Source organism: Botryllus schlosseri, chromosome 6 (genome assembly GCF_051294905.1).
Source record: "Botryllus schlosseri isolate E-star chromosome 6, Bs_hap1, whole genome shotgun sequence".
Taxonomy (NCBI): domain Eukaryota; kingdom Metazoa; phylum Chordata; class Ascidiacea; order Stolidobranchia; family Styelidae; genus Botryllus; species Botryllus schlosseri.
In genome coordinates this window covers 17,247,254-17,264,592 of record NC_137241.1, presented here as the reverse complement: position 1 = coordinate 17,264,592, position 17,339 = coordinate 17,247,254, and the positions used below count along the sequence as shown (strand labels likewise).

General features: G+C 39.8%; 1 protein-coding gene across 1 annotated transcript; it reads left to right on the top strand.

Moving 5' to 3' along the window:
- Positions 1-797: 797 nt before the first annotated feature.
- Positions 798-16,932, top strand: LOC145440151 (uncharacterized). Its single transcript, XM_080317734.1, has 26 exons — positions 798-1,171; positions 1,309-1,463; positions 1,525-1,691; positions 1,759-1,874; positions 2,592-2,756; positions 2,814-3,000; positions 3,115-3,289; positions 3,349-3,428; positions 3,516-3,638; positions 4,527-4,713; positions 4,782-4,971; positions 5,065-5,223; positions 5,279-5,472; positions 7,890-8,217; positions 9,600-9,745; positions 9,812-9,981; positions 10,153-10,307; positions 11,077-11,241; positions 11,309-11,495; positions 12,131-12,305; positions 12,368-12,447; positions 13,158-13,280; positions 13,351-13,543; positions 13,603-13,792; positions 14,123-14,281; positions 14,347-16,932. Exons 1-26 carry the CDS (start codon positions 859-861, stop codon positions 14,490-14,492), a joined length of 4,428 nt encoding a protein of 1,475 aa, XP_080173860.1. The 5' UTR covers positions 798-858; the 3' UTR covers positions 14,493-16,932.
- Positions 16,933-17,339: the final 407 nt, after the last annotated feature.

Below are 17,339 nucleotides of genomic sequence, written 5' to 3'. Positions count from 1 at the left end.
TCAGGCTATCTTCGTGATTAGAAGATTGAATTACTTCTACTTGACAAACTGAAAATAGCGAAAAGTAAGTAAGTAGATCACAAAATATTACGAAGTAGAAGTAGCGAAAATCACATCTACTTGAGTAAGTACCAGAAGTAGAGGAAGACTACTTGAGTACTTCAAAAAAGTAGAAGTACGTCGTTACTGAACACCTCTGAAAATGGGACAAGACACAATAATGCGATGTAATGAACAGATAGGCATCCGCCGAGTAGACAACAGATAGGCATTTGCCGAAGGACCAGATGCGGTTTCTAAAACTGGCACCCATTCCTTGTGAGTGCGTTGTTTCATCAGGTCTTGTTCTGGGCTTTGTCGCCGTAAGAACACCTACGCGGGTGAGGAAAGGAGCCCAGCTACACCTCCGACCAGGAATCGATAGCAGGCGCTTATCATAACCACTACGCTAACTCTCCCGCGGATCCATTTTATATCGGCTGCTCCGTAGGCTCATATTACATGTTTTGTCGAAAGTATTTACACAAATAGCATTCACCCTATCACTGACGTTCGCTACTGATGAGAGTCAGTGGAAAAGCTTTTAGCGAATAAATTACCAATATGAAGTTATTGTTTCGCGTTATTCTGAAGTTCTGTACACAAATGGCTTGAATCTGATACTGAACCGAATTTTGAGTTGTGACCTCTAACCCCGATATAAATGTCGGGGAAATCCCTGTTGGGACTTCTATGTTTTATTTTTGTTATTTCTGTTTATGTCGTGATTGTGTTGTAAAACTATACGCAGTTTTTGCAGTACGTGACCAGGATTTAAAATTCTTGCTATTGTTATTAATCCAGAAATAATCCACGTTTATGACGGTAGCAGTAACAATGATTCGCCAAATCGCCAGTTATCTGTTTGCCATGGCACACTGGCAGTTTGTGCACAGCCTGTTTCCAATGACGGATGTAAACCCATTCGCCAGGGTTGCTCTAGAAATTTCCCATCAAATGAAAATTCCAGCTAATATAAATCGTACCATGATCGGAAGTGTTGAAAGTCAGATATACCCAGAATTGATTGCATGGAGTAGAAACACACAAAAAGATGGATTAGACCCCTGCCAAGAGTCATTTATAACACTTGCAAGAGATCTAATAAATGCAGACAAATCGGCAGAACAAGGTTAGTAATATCATGCATTCTTTTTAAGCATTGGGAACCCATGATATTTGACGCCGTTGACATTTTTACTTACCATGCATTCATTACCTATATCATTATTTGCAAGCATCCAATTCATTCTGTATTTTTGCATGAAGTCTTAGATTCGATGGGAAAGTTAGAGAGTGGCCTTTTAAAAGGAAATATACGGTGGACTGGAAGATATAGTGAATGTGCTGGTTTGAAATCAAGTCATTTTGATTCAAAATGGTGCATCATCAGGATCGGAGGAAACCCAGATGAAGATGTACAGGTTTGTAACGCATGCTCAATTGGATCCTACTCTTTGTGAACAGTTTAATGCATTGTTTTAGCTGAGCACAGATGCCAGTTTATCAATTGGAATATGCATGCCAGAAGCTTGTTCAGCCAGAAATTTGGATTCTGCACTATCCCCGCTATCTGCGTACGTAAATATTACAATTCAAACAGAATGTCCGGAACAACCTACAGTTTGGACTGGGATCGATATATTTTCGGTGTAAGGATATCTTAGCAATTATTGTTCTGTCAATTTTTCAAACTGAACATTAAATGCTCCTGTTTAGAATCGTTTTGCTTTTATTGATTGCGTTGTTAGTAATCGGGACATTTGTGGATTTTATCAACTCTGACAGCACAAACGAGGAAAACAACACAACTCGGAACTTCCATAACCCCAAAAGTAAGGATTATGCTCTGTAATTACATTGCATCAATTATCACAATGCTTCAGTGTACCGGTACGTGTAGTTTTCTTCTTCGAGAGCGAGATAGTGTAATGGTTATGCGTCCGGCTTCTCGAGCGGTAGGTCGTGGCTTCGATCCCCGGCCGGGTCATACCAAAGACTCGAAAAATGGTATCCGCAGCTATCCTGCTAGGCGCTCAGCAATCACGGATAGCATGGAGGAGAAAAAAAAAACGGGGGCGCAGACTAGATGACCTCATGGGGCCGTATCGCAACTCCGTCGCCAAAGCATCTCGATGGTGCAGGCGAGAAAGAATATCATATCTCTCTCTCTCTCTCTCTCCCTGTTTTGATTCAATCTAAGTTTTAGCCTTAACGAGTTTGGCTGGTGTATATCTGCTCATTCTCTTCTTGTGTCAGCTTAACATATATTTCATTTTTAGACTTATAGGCTAATATTGTTTTTAATTTGTAATTTTTAATGTTATTATTTGTTTGTTAATGTTCTAAAATCTTTGCACTATAAAACTATACTTCTCACAAAAAGTGCAATTTTGAACAACTATAAATGCCAGGCCTTTGAATGAATTTCTGCAAAATACATTTGGTTTGGTTCGAAATCGATCCTTATTGCTTGGGAACTGCAATTAATGTGCATTTTGAAACCTGTTGACGAAGTAGTGTATCACTAATAATTCTCAACATATATTTAGAGTGGAGAAAAATCCTTCAAGCTTTCTCTATTATAATAAACTCCAGAAGACTGTTCTGCACCGACAGTACACCAGATACGATCGATTGTTTGCATGGCATTAGATTTCTTAGTATGGCATGGGTTGTACTTGGTCACACATACGCTACCTCACTGGTTTATGTAGGTAAGTGAACTGAATATGTCGTGCTATATGCTGCTGAAAAAATTGTGTTTGTTACAGACAATATTCTTGATGTTGGAGAGAATCTTGTGAGTGCTATTTCACTCCAAGCTATCGCTAATGCAAATTACTCCGTGGATACCTTTTTCTTCCTGAGCGGACTTCTAGTTGCCTATCTCTCATTGAAGAGCTCCAGTCCTTTAATCCTGAAAAAGGTTCCAATGGCATATCTGCAGAGATATATCAGGTCTTATAAAATTAGTTATGATCAAAACATTTTGACCTTTGTGACGGTGTTTCAGCTCACATCTGGAATGAAATCCTCGAGAATCTTTGAACTACTTAAATTTATAATTTACAGGCTTACCCCTGCTTATGCGTTCCTTATACTTTGTGTCACTGGTTTTATTGGTAAAGTGGGAGATGGACCTCGTTGGCCAGAGGCTTACGATAAGATGCACAATTCTTGCAAAGAATACTGGTGGACTAATGTACTATATATCAACAACTTATACCCGTCTGCATTGCTCGATGAGGTCAGTGATGTCATATTTTGATTCGATCCTTTATGAAGTCTGAAATATTAATTTTTCAGTGCTATGCACTGGGATGGTACCTGGCAAACGATATGCAGTTTTTTCTACTGGCACCAATTTCTCTCTTGTTGGTGAAGTGGTAAGTTAGATTTGTTAAGTTGAGTTAAGTTTGAAATATAGGCCTACCTGCATCTTGACTTTCAATAATGAATTTGCAAAATTACAGGAGACCCCTAATTGGTTTAGCTGTATGGATTTTTGGCATATTTGCCAGTACGGTTGTTACTGGAGTTCTTTCTCACCATTTCAAGCTACAGCCCTCGCCGGTGGCAATTGCAACTGCCTTGAGGTTAGTTACACATATATTTGTATTCTGTAATACATGATGGCTATATTTCTTGTTAGCATATCTCTGCATCTGCCATATTCATTTCCATTTCGAGTACGAGAGTACGAGATTTTTCTTATGTATACAATTAATACACCTTTAGTACACCAACTTACTGGTAACTGTGTGGACATACAAAATTGGCCAAATACTATTGCATGAGCGATTATTTAATCAAACTACGTCGTAACAAAAATAAAGGAAGGCAATTGGATGTTGTAAACATTGCCAGAAGCTCTGACGACTAAAACCACTACAAAGAACGGCGATAACATGCATGTAATCAAATCGAGTGTCACATGAAGACCTATCTGGGTCTGACATTTTCAGACTATAATGGACCATGAACGAAACAGCAAACTCTTGCAAGATACGTAATATCACTCAAATCTGCTCCAGATCTTGACGTTTCGGCCGTTTAGCCGCCAGTGCACTCTGGAATGTAGGCAATATGCATTATGCAGGCTAATCAACTGTTAAATTTATAAATAAACACAACTATACCAATATAAATAATGTTTAACACCCTAATATATGATGGCACACTGTGCAGTGCAGTGCACAGTCTCCCTATTTTACAATACCGATCTAACGAAATCGTAGAAACACGCAAACCAGTCATTTCACGACCTCGCCCATAGTGAATAAGTGACCCATTGACGCTACTAATGGGTGCTGCGATAGGTACACAATACACATCCCGTAGTTCTAGAATAGATACTGCACATTGTTTGTAACTGAATTGGACGACTGTTGGGGATGATGTTATGCAATTTTTGTGTTAGTAGTTTCTGCGCTATAGACAATTGGATATTGCAGTCGTATAACTTGAGTATTTTGTTGTTCCAGTGGGTTGAAACATGACGGAACTAATGCAACAGGATTCACAAATCTGAAATTCCAGCCAGTACCGACGGGCAGTACGTTTTGGAGTGATACATACGCTAAGCCGTGGTGCAGAATAGGTGTTTACCTTATTGGCATGATTACGGGATATGTGTTACGTAATTTCAGACATAAACTGAACTTTTCAAAGGTATGCATTTGATCATTCGTGCGACTCAAAAGAGATAATATTTGACAGTATTTTTATCCTCATACCAGACAATATTCGGGTCTATTTTTGCTGCAACGATTTTGGTAAACATGACTCTCGTTTATGGATTATTTTGGTACGTCCACAATACCACACCCATGGAAGTACATGTGGCTGCACTTTATGATTCCCTATGCAGGCCAGCATGGGGTGTGACGCTGGGATTGCTAGTTCTGACCTGCGTCTCCGGTCATGGAGGTATTGATATGTATCCAACTTGCGTTTTGGTTCATCCTCTAGCAATCTTCCTGATCGCCTCATTTGAATTATCTTGTTTACTATTCCTTGCAGGTTTCATTAATCGACTTCTTGGGTGGAGAGTGTTTGTCCCACTCAGCCGTCTCACATACTGCACATACCTAGTTCACCCATTAATTATTGCGATATGGTTTGGTTCGATGGAAGTCAACATTCACTATTCGGATATGCAATTTGCTTTCTTCTTCTTAGGTAGGTTACATATTTAAAAAGGAATTGGGTTGATTAAGTTGGTGATTTTTCGCAGGTGTTCTCACTTTGTCGGTGGCAGTTTCGTATGCTTTGTCTATGTTGATCGAAATTCCGTTCATGAATGTTGGACGAGTTTTACTGATGAAGCAAGAAACTCCTACCGAAATCCATGAAAGATTACTTCACCAAAGCTGCGCAGTCAATGGACAGATATCTCAGGTCCTTGCAAAAGATCAAGAGATAATTCAATGAATTTTTGAAATCGCGTTAAATTCTGACATTTTCTGGAATCTTGTCCTTCTATTAAATTTAGCTGTAACCTGCCTAGTATCTATGTAACTGTATAAATAGTGTATATTTGTTTATGGCCAAAGGGATATTATCATTTTCACATTTACCTATTTGTGTGTGTTTCTATTTGTGACTACACAACACAACATATTTAACCAGTGTTTGCAATCATCAATATGTAGGCTATATTCGTGTTTTTTGTGAGATATTTTTAGTGGCCAAATCGCTGTTGCAAAAGGCCAAAAGTGACAGGTTTCAAACACCATGATATACATATCTCGCTAGTCATCTCACTGCATTCCATGCTTTACAAATTATGCATCTCTCATCGCCTTCCGACACAGGTCACATCTTTTTGTCGCATGTCCATTTATATGATCTTCTACTTTTCATTCAGTGTGCCTGCCTCCTTTATGGATCGCCTAGGCCAGGTGGCCGTGTCTGATTTTGAAAACTACTCAAAGTCGTTTCGACAGCTTCCTATCTTTCATTGTTTCGCAGTCTTGCCGTGTATTGAAATGATGAAATTGTTAACAATAAATTGATTGAATCATATGTATTGTTCAGTCAAAGTTACAGACTGTGATTGTGTTGACATCGTGAAGCAATAGGCTATTTGACAGAAATGGCTCGAAAGTGGTCTATGCTCAGGGAGTTATACTCACTATGCAGGATTTGATTTATTCCATTAATGTTATGCGATTGAAAAAACTGATGTCTAGTCGTTTCTACTCCGCCCAACCTTGTATCGCAATTTGGTGCTGTCTTGAAACGGTGAAAATATCAATACACCGAAATGAACTCCTTCCCTGTCCCAAAACAACATAGCCCGGCGCTTCTTCGATAGTAGCCAAATATGTAGCGAATGTTCAGTGAACATTGTTCATACATTTTACTGCAATAGCGATTTACAACAAAGGCTAACTACAGCGACTGCGCTCTAAATTGAACAAACTTACGTAAGTTAGTCATATCTATTTGAACACTCGCATCAAAACTTATTTCTATTGTAAGTCTGAGCTAATTGGGAAATCGGAGTACAGATTCATATATCTTGTGAAAATGCAGAAGCCCTCTTAATACTGCGCCTGATTGGAGTTTGGTATTCGATGTTAAGTTCAGATAAGTTTTTATCATTTCAAAAAACCCAATATTGCTCTAGCTAGAATGAAAAGTTATTGAGGAGGTGAAAGGACATGGAGTAGTCATTGGGGAACCAATTTTGTCATACATTCACCAATCGTACACAGGCGCAGTCTACATTCAAGTCGAAATCTGTAGGAATTATTTGCGATAAAAACATCGAAAGGGGTCTGAAGTCTACATTCTAGTCGAAATCTCGTAATCAATGGAAAATCACATGACAAAATTCTCAAATCCAAATCTGTATTTCCGAATCCAAATCCATGCTAGCCCTTGCAATTTACAACCACTGAGCTTGCAGCAGTAAATACAACGCGCGGTTGGTGCGTGACAGCGCGCGGAGCTGCTGGCTTGTTCGATTCGAATACCGTAGTGAGATGAGATATGAAGCGGGGCTCATTGCGCTGAAGTGCATATTTGTGAAGGCAATTTCACGTTTTGTAACGTCTGGAAATTATTTCAAATGGCGTTTATCAACTTTGTTTGGTCAAAGTTTATTCATCGTATAGTTACTCGAGTTTGAAGCAAACGCATCGTCGCAAATTTCTACTCAAGTAGAAATTGCGATTTCCACGTAAGTATTCCAGATGTGAAAAACTGAAATCTGTTTAGTACAAGTGGAAGTAGTCATAAAACCGCATTAGTAAGTAGTTCATGTAGTATCATGCAAAACAGTAGCATATTCCGGAAAAGCTGGGATGGGAACAGTGGTTGTTTTCTTTTCGGCAATAAGTTGCGCTTGACAGAATTGTTACTTTCATAGAATAATTAAGTAATTGAACGGAAAGCAGCGTGTGACGTTGTCTCAACTTCCTCTCTGGCGAAAAATTAGAATTAGTCGTTGGTAACCACTTTGATGGGGTATTAATGTAAATACGTCACAACATTGATGTTAGACTTTGTCACTGTAAAACTGTTTGAAGCATGACTATTTCTCTACATCCAAATTCTAAGATGCATGGCAGTCATAGACTTGAGCTTGGATTAGTGACAAAAATATCAGTTGACCACTGTGAAACTAAGATTTGGCAACATATAATTGATGAATTTACCTTCATTGGTGGAGCATGAATAGGCTATTGCTCTATATTTCTAAATTATGAAATGAATCCTTTTTCATGTCTAGCTAAGCCTTTCCAATCCTGCGTTTACTCAACTAAATATTTTCGTGGAATGTGTTTTCAGGGTTCAGTTTTACATCTGTTCCAAGGGAGCAACTTATTTAGGACTAGGCTATAGACATGGATTGGCATAATGCTCCTGTCCTATTTGGTGTGATGTATTTTATATCTCACTGCCAAGGTCAAGGACAACCACGGGTACGGATCATTGATTTCAATTTCTTGCCCAAGACCGCTCGCAAAGGCTTGGCGTATGCACAGTGGATAATAAATGAAAGTCCAGAATCAATAGCACAGGAAATGAAGAATTTTTACAATGCAACATTGTTAGATCATATGATCAGCTGGTCACAGGCTGAAAAGAATCAAAGTCAATGTCGAGATTCACTCGAACACTTGGGATCTGACCTGGTGCAAAAGAAGGCATATGCATTACAAGGTTTGTATAGTAAGCGTCACTCGTGAACTATTTTGTGTATTACCTATTACTTCATATTTTCTAACTTAGGTGAAGCCTAAATATAGTTCTAGATGTGGATTTGTCTACTTGCTGCATTTGCAGCTATATCGGCAACTGTACAATAACTATCTTTAATCACTGAATAATAATCAGTCATCACTATTAAAACTACAAGGCGACGCCGATTTCGACTCCCGCTGAGACGCACTCGCGGTATGTCGAACAAAGTTCAGCTCAGTTAATTAGTAGTTTTACAACAAGACACCCAACAAATAGCCTATGCATTCTCCTTTAATTGCTGCAGCCTGTATAAACTATTTCTACAGCGACGCAAAGACTAATGAAACTGATTTTAATCCCTTACATATATCAAGTAGGCCTAGCTATCAGTAAAAAAACCAGTAATTACAGTTTTTTTGCTCGATGGGCCTGGTTTGCTAACTTTGCTTCCACTGTGGTTTGCTGGAGTTTTGTGATCCGCTTAGAATCGCAAGAAACCGAAATATTTTTAATAGCTAGCAAATTTGCTCATGGAGTATACTTCCAAGAAATTATAGTAATCAGTTTTCTGTTGCTAATAAGTTATGTGGGTCTAGTATTACCTCTGATCACTTGATAGCGCCTATTTCTAGGTTTAATTCGTTGACTTACCTATTGACAAAGCCGTCCTCGCTGAGACATGTACAAAATAGATGGACCCATTCTATGTTACCTGCCATATAATATAGCTGGCCCAGGAACTCTTTTGTGTTAATTCAGCCAGGCATATTCATTCTATATTGACTCAAGTCTTATATGGCCTGGTCAATTTATTAGGAATACGGTAGGTGAAATAAAAATGTTGGGTGAATTAAAATTAGATTAAGTACCCTTATATAAAGCGTATTGCTATCGAGGTTGTTTTAAAAACTACGATCATTGCATAATCTAACAAGCGAGATATTGCACAGGACAGGCATCTGAAATGAATGTCTCTATGGTGGCTATGGTCAGTTTTTTGATTGGGTCTCTGAAATAGAAATCCAATTTGCTTTCCCCAAACCTCAATGTGTTTATTATAGCCTATAGGCCCCTACTTGAAAATGATTCAATCTCTTTGCCAGTGGGATGTATCGTGCCTAGTATTTTGGTTGTGCTTGAATATGACCATGTTACTATGACAAAAAATATTTCCAGGTTCATTGTATGAGATTGCAGTTTGTATAATGCCCTCAACTTTGGGTTTGCTTGCCACATTAATATTCTACGTTCTAGTTTCACATATTCATAATTGAAATCACTGGAAACGTTGATTTTTCTAGCAACTAGATTAGCCGAAAATGTGCATCACTTTCAATAAGTCGAACTGTTACTCTTCAAAGCTCTTGACGCCACTGGCAAATTGGAAAGTGGGCTGATGAAAGGGAACTACAAATGGAATGGAAGATATTTTCAGTGTTGTAGCATACAATTAACTGAATTTCATGGAAAATGGTGTTCAGTCGTGGTGGGGAAGAAAAATCCCATTGTGAGTTCTTCATAGTGTATAGTTGATTTGACTGATATTAAATTAGGTAATAACTACGTGTTTTAGACAGATACCGCCATAGGCATTACTCTTGCGGTTTGCTTGCCTGACACTTGCTCAGAAGAAGATATCTATGAAGCTACTGCGTTGCTGAAGATCTTCGCCGCCAATGCAACAGTTGTTGTAGACTGCCCAGTTCAACCTACACAGTGGCGACCTACTGACATCCTATTTCTGTAAGTTTTCATTTCACATTTTTCATTATGGGCATGGATGCCTTCACTCAAGCTTTTTCATCCTGCCGTGATCGCATGAATGTTGCTGAATCTGTGGAAACCAATTAGGTCATAATGCTGTACTTTAGCCGTAGGAAATCAAGTCATGACATAGCCTTGATCTGTTTTCAGAGTTCTTCTTTCTATGCTTGTCATTTTGGTAATTGCTGGGACATCTTTGGAAGTCTACAGCGAGCACATGAACAAAAGCCTGACCAGGGAAAGTCCAATTGACGATACTGTGGAGATCACTCAATTCCCACGATTTGATTCAAGTGAAATTGCTTGTAAGTAGCTTTCCATAAATCATGTGGGCAGTTCTTTAAAATGGTCCTCTGGGGCAGCGTAGATTCACTCTAGCTAGATAGCAATCACAATCATTGAGATTTGATAAGGCGTTACAGTACTGTGTACTTTGTATATTAATAATGATTGATGTCGACTGATAGCATGCCGATTCAATCTTGTGCATTATATCCTTACAATTATCTTGATCCGAATTGTGACGGCGTACCCTCAAGCCATCTGTGTTGCCATCAGTAAGATTAATCTGTAAATTAATGGTTCACTCCACTCGTCTCCATGTCATCTTGACAACAATAGCTAAAGTAGAAATTTTTATCGTTCATGCCAAGTGAGTTTGCTATATGACACACAGACACAGCATCAGATTATGCGACATTTTATTTTATAATCAAACTCCTGCCTATTAAGGGCCACAATTATCTTGGAAACTATTACCTTATCCAAATTTCAATCTCACCTGTTAAAAAGCAAAGGGAATTCGATTCAGACATATTTTTTCGATTCCAACTTCGATTTTAACTGTCAAACTACTTTAACACTTTGTTGACCACACCACATCTCCTCTAAAAGAGTACATCTTAAAAAGTATTGAATTTGATTTGGAAACAGCCGCCCGACGATGTATTCGACCAGACTGATCTGCATATTTTATATCCCTGTTCTGTATGAAAACGCAATTTTTATTGCAATATATTGCCGTTGTTACGCAAAATATTGCCGGTTATAACGAAGAGAATGTTGAATTCCTAGGCTGGAAGCAAGCGATACTTTCCTTTTCAATCATCCGTAACACAAAGACGCTGTTTGACATAACAAAAACCACGGCTACAATTGACTGCTTGCACGGACTCCGGTTCTTCAGCATGTGTTGGGTTGTTCTCGGTCACACGTTTCTTTTCATTTTGATACGTTCAGGTTAGTGCACGGTGGCTTTCGACTATGTGCTTGCGAGCATTAGCTAACTACAATTTATCCCACACAGATAACAGTCAAGACATGTACGATTACATGAAAAATCACATCTCGTGCCAGGCGATTACCAATGCATATTTTTCAGTCGATTCGTTTTTCTTTATAAGCGGCTTGCTAGTTGCGTATCTGTCCTTGAAGGATTCAAGCCGGTTGACCCCTGGCCGTGTTCCGGTGATGTATCTTCAAAGATATCTAAGGTGGGTTTGCCGAATGAAGTTAAAATGAAGATCCAGTTGATTTGTGGTCAAGTGAATTGAGATATTTATCCAACTCCACTCGAGCCAAGTATTTTACAACCATTCGGAGATATTGAGGCTAGAGAGCGCAAACTTAAACGATGGAGTGTAATTATAGTTGTAATATTTCTAAATAAGCTTGTTATCCCCTCTCCCTAATGAGAGCCGACTCGTAAGCGATAGGTGACAAATGAATATATTATTCAAACATATCTTGAAAATTTTTTAAGGCTCAATCTGAATTTGTACTTGGACATAGAATTTCTAATTCCTTGTAATTTATATGAGACTTTGGTAATCAACGGATATGGACTTGGATTTGGACATGATACGAAATGAATTCTAGATCTACTCGAATCTTATACAGGTACAATATTTGGATTTGAAAATATCAAATCCGCTCATCTTCCATGTAGTCTGGCCAGCCTGCATATTTAGTTGTCTATTTGGGTCTACTGCTGAGATAAATCCATCTGCCGAATTCAGTCAATGGTGCCAATTTTTAGCTACGAGATTGCAGTCAATCGCATCTCTTTACTCCTTCGCAGTCAAATTGTGAAATATGCGACTCAAGTAACAGGTTCTTCATCTTTCAGACTCACACCCGCCTACGCCTTTGTCATTTTGTTTCTGGTCGGATTTTACAGCAAGGTAGGAGACGGGCCTGATTGGCCGGCCACATTCCATGGGAGCTGCGACAATTGCCAGAAATACTGGTGGACGAATTTACTCTACATCAACAACCTCCATCCCGCATCGTTGTTGAATGAGGTTGGGATTGTTTGTCGTGTGATGCAATAATCGTGTCGATAACGAACTTGTTTTTTTTGCAGTGCATGGCTCTTGGATGGTATTTAGCGAATGACATGCAGTTTTTTGTTTTGTCGCCTATATCATTGCTGGCTTTAAAAAGGTACGGTGCAGTGTCTTTCACCATGATCAATTTCACTTGTAACATACAGGGTCTATGTAAGGCAGGAATCCAATCTACAGTTTTCAAAATGCTACTCTTTGAAGCCTTGTTTACATATAGGGGCGAGTAGTGATGTACTCATCTCTAACGTTTTACAATACTCTAATAAGTTTTTGTTGTCAGACATCACCAATTTTTGAACCCAAAGTGCTTTTAGATTTTCTATTTTATGAAATATAAAGTAGTCCTGAGATAGATCTAGGTCATTTTCGCGTGTGTAATTGCAGTCATAACCGGGGAAGGTAACCTCAGTAGGACACTAGGACGCTGTCGTAATATAATTCGGCAATCGCCCTTATTTGAGGGTGTCATAAGTTGTGTTATGTCGGTTGCGATCAATTAATCTTGCAATAATTTTTTTCTTGTTGGAAAAAGTCTCCCACACCTCATTTCAATTTCCATCGTTACCCACTCTTTTGAGTTATTTTTACCCTTTTTGTGTTCTACTTCTACTTGTGGTAGTTCTGATATGTATTGAAATCAGTAATTCTCATAGAGTATGTATTTGCAGGATGACCTCTACCATATTAACTATTTTGATCACCTCTGAGTCTTGCGTTATTTGCTCTGTCAAAGCTCTAAATCCGGAACAAGGCTATCGCAAGCTTGTGCTACGAACAATGGCCTATGTCCGACTAATCCTGTTGCAGAAGCAGAACGCTGGGAATGTCCATTCTTCTTTTTGGGCTGTTCAGCAGTATGCTGGTCACTGGCGTGATATCGTCGCATTATAAACTTCAACCGTTGCCCGTCCTCACGGCACTTCTTTTAGGGTAAGTCCTTCGATGCTGCTTGTGATGATTGTCTTATGAAATGATCGATATTGTGATATTTGTCAAGTAGAACTATGAGCCAACCTACTCCATCCGGCATGGAACTCGCGACAGGTTTAGGAGAAGCGCCTGCGATGACACAATCCGATCAATTTTGGAGCGATACGTACGCGAAACCATGGTGTCGCATAGGAGTTTATATCATCGGCATGATGACTGGATATGCACTGGCTGTCACGAAACGCCGCATTAAAATGTCCAAGGTGCTGCAATGAACTGTATGATTACGGACGTTGTTTGATACCCAGAACTTAAATTGCAGATATTCGCCGCTTTTGGCTGGGCAGTAGCAGCTGCTGTGAATCTTTCTGTGTTATATGGTACGTGGAAGTATGTGAACACAGTAACACCCATGGCCGACTCCCTGGCGGCATTCTACGACGCAATGTGCAGACCAATTTGGGCTTGCGGCCTTGCTTGGGTTGTCATAGCGTGCGCGACTGGCTATGGAGGTGAGTGTTGACTTAGTGGGAAAGGGAAAGATTATACTTGCCGTCTATCCGAGCGAGATAGTGTAATGGTTATGCGTCCGGCTTCTCGAGCGGTAGGTCGTGGGTTCGGTCCCCGGCCGGGTCATACCAAAGACTCGAAAAATGGTATCCGCAGCTATCCTGCTAGGCGCTCAGCAATCACGGATAGCATGGAGGAGAAAAAAAACCGGGGGCGCAGACTAGATGACCTCATGGGGCCGTATCGCAACTCCGTCGCCAAAGCATCTCGATGGTGCAGGCGAGAAAGAATATCATATCATCTCTCTCTCTCTCTATCTCTCTCTATTGCAGGTCCCGTAAATGCGTTTTTAAGCTGGAAAGCTCTTGTGCCGTTGAGCAGGCTTACATTTTGCGTGTATCTCGTGCATCCGATGGTGATTTCCACTTGGTTCGACAGTCAGGAAGTGGATATTCATTATTCCACCACTCAATTTGCGTTTTTCTATATCGGTATGTGCGCCATTTTCTGTTTGTGTTGTCAATAAGTGAAATTAGCTGTAATGTTCTCGATCCAGGTATCTTAACGATGGCGCACGGATTCGCGTATGCTCTGTCGATGTTAGTTGAAGCTCCGTTCATAAACTTGTTCAAGATTGTAACGATGAAGTACGCTGCACGACCTCGTAGTGAGCGACTTCTAGACGAAGTGCCGGAGAATTGACGTCACTGAACTATTTTCGTAGTGCCGTCCTCGGAACTGCGTCACGTCTTGTGGATGAAATCCTTCAAAACAGCGAGGGTCCAATATATATTTAGTGTTTCGTACCTTATCTTGGTCTGTGTCATCCGGAAAGTTGAAAATGCTAAGTGCGTACTGCTTGTTGATCTGTGTGTAGCTGATGATGAATCTTACTTTCTCTACTTCAAGTCGACCTGATTTGTAGCAGGGGTGGTCAAATAGTCATCGTCGGTAATCGAGTAAAAGTTGAAGTAACGCAGTAAATTTCTAATCTCTCACAAATAGGAGTAGAGATTTCTAAGTACGTATTCCGGGCCTACTTTGCCTAGTAGAAGTGAAAGTAATATAGAATTTAAACTACTTGAGTAGTGCAAGAAGTCAAGACCTGTTTGAGTACTCTGAACAAGTGGAATCACGTCGTTATTGACCACCTCTGGTTTATAGTAACTAGTTTCTTTTTGTATCTAATTTGTCAAGAGTAATTGTACCGAAAAAATGAGATTTTCCTATTTCTCTATCTATTACCTGAAAAGCAGACCTTATTAGTCTTCTTGAACTATGCCACTGATAAAAATTTACCGATTATCTTCTTATATATATATCACGGTCCGTAGGAGATGAACAAGTTGTATTCGTACCTTTTGACTTCTAATCTATTGAGTTGAAATAACTGCATAAGTTCCCCGGTCGCGCATACTGCGGGAGTTTATCTAAAACCACCCCGTGCTTACCAGAAGGGCTGGGCACAACGATTCCATCATTCTGTTTGTTTGTTTGATATTCATGGTGTTTCGACTACATTGGCCATTTCACACCATGCCGACAGTCATGTTATTTTTGATTCCGTATTTACAGACTTGTAGCACGGCTCACTTCTAGGCTTTTTATGTAAGACACCGCTTACGCGGATTAGAACTCCAATACTCTGATTAATCCGAATCGAGAATCAAATGTAATGATTCGGTTCTAGTAGCGAGATTCACTTTTTTCGAGTAACGAAAATCTATGCCATCAAAGCATATTTTATAAACGTTAAAGTACAGTTTTAATACTTTCTTCTCACCCTGGGAGCCATGAAGTATGCGTTGGTCGTATCGCAGTGACTATAACGTACAGCCCATTGTAGTACAGGGCTGATATGCTCGAGAAAAGGTCATTTCTGCGAACCGCAGCATTGTCACTAAGTTTCGTGAAATCCTCATTGACGAGAAAAAACTACTTTGATTACGTGTACATAGCATTCATTTCCTTGTGACCGCTGAAGAGATACATTTTTGAACTTTCTAGAATCCAACCAGGTTATGATTACTATTATGACATAAACGATCCTCGATTCGAGATCGAATCACCTTGAATCAAAGTCCTAGATGCTCGATTTTGCTCAGCCCTACTTACTACATTTGAGGATACGATTAAAGCTTCCGTGATCATCGGATTTTACTTTTTGCATACCGGAATTTGTTGATGAAATCGATGTGCTGTCCCTGTTTCACATTTATTCTTGACGCGTATAGTTTCTACAGCTTTCAACCGAAACCAAAATTTATGATCTAATTACCCCAATATAAATCCCGCATCGTTGACGTCGCTGTTGCTCGGTAATTAGGCGAGTCTCATGCGGGTTTGCAACTTTGTGCTTTTCCACCCATGTACCAGCCAGTGTTATTGCGCCTTCCTGAATTGTTGATGCAACCCGGATGCCATTTATATTGCAAAACCCAATCATGTTTTTGTAGTCGTTCCACTTACACAAGCGTGCGTTTGCTCAGACTTACTCTGGTGCTATTAGGGTTGCATTTAAAGCAAACGATGTTTTAAACAAATGCCTTTAAAAATTGTTTTTTCTTGAAGCGTCTACCATAATTGTGTAAATACTTTCGAAAAACATGTAGTATGAACCTATAGTCGACGTATACGATGTGGAGTGGCTGAAACTCTGGAAATCGACCGTAAAAAATGATGCATAACGGTGTTGTCCTGTGTTTTTGTTTTGAATGCAACCCTATGTAGGCCACTATACTATTTCTATTTGGTACGAATCTCTGCGTACCTCCTACCCAGTTAACCAGTTTTCCATCGTGCAAATGCGACTATGCTGGGTGCATATATATTGATCCTGTGGCTCAATCGCCTTGGTGTGTTCTGTTGAGTCGTCATTTTAGCGAGTAGGGTTATGCCTCCTCTTCCTGGCAATACCTCGGAAATTTCGACTGCGTTTACTCTAGTGACTCCATTAACAATTTTATTGTCTGTGATATTTCTTATCCGTTTCATGCCACACGAACAAAATGTGTCCGTTTCGCGAGCAAGTCCTATATTTTAAGTCGGTTTCTTAATAGATTGACGCGAGCAAGTCTTATATTCGAAGTCTGTTTCTCAATAGATTGACCGATTTAATGTTGATTATAGAAGTTCCTTGAAATCTTGTTTGCGTTTAATGTTGGCTTGCCTCGCCGATCAAGTCTGATGGTACCGACGGGGGATGTGCTCTAACTCTAACCGTGACTGAGGCAATCAGCAAAAAGAAATGAATTGGCATGAGTTAATTTGCCAGAGTTCACACTTCGAATTGAAACATGACAGCGCCGATTTCTGCAGCCTGAAATCTGGAAGGGGCGAAAATCTTTCGAATATGACGTCACAGATCAGTTGTGACGAAAATATGACGTTGCATAGTTGGACCCAAATTTGAGCGAAGGCGCCTTACGACCCGACGGCTACGCCTGCTACGCTCGTTGCCCATTACCTAGTCTAGGGTTACCATATTTTTGTGACATGAATTCCGGTCGCTCTTTAGCGCCCACTAGTGGATTTTAAAATGAGGTATGA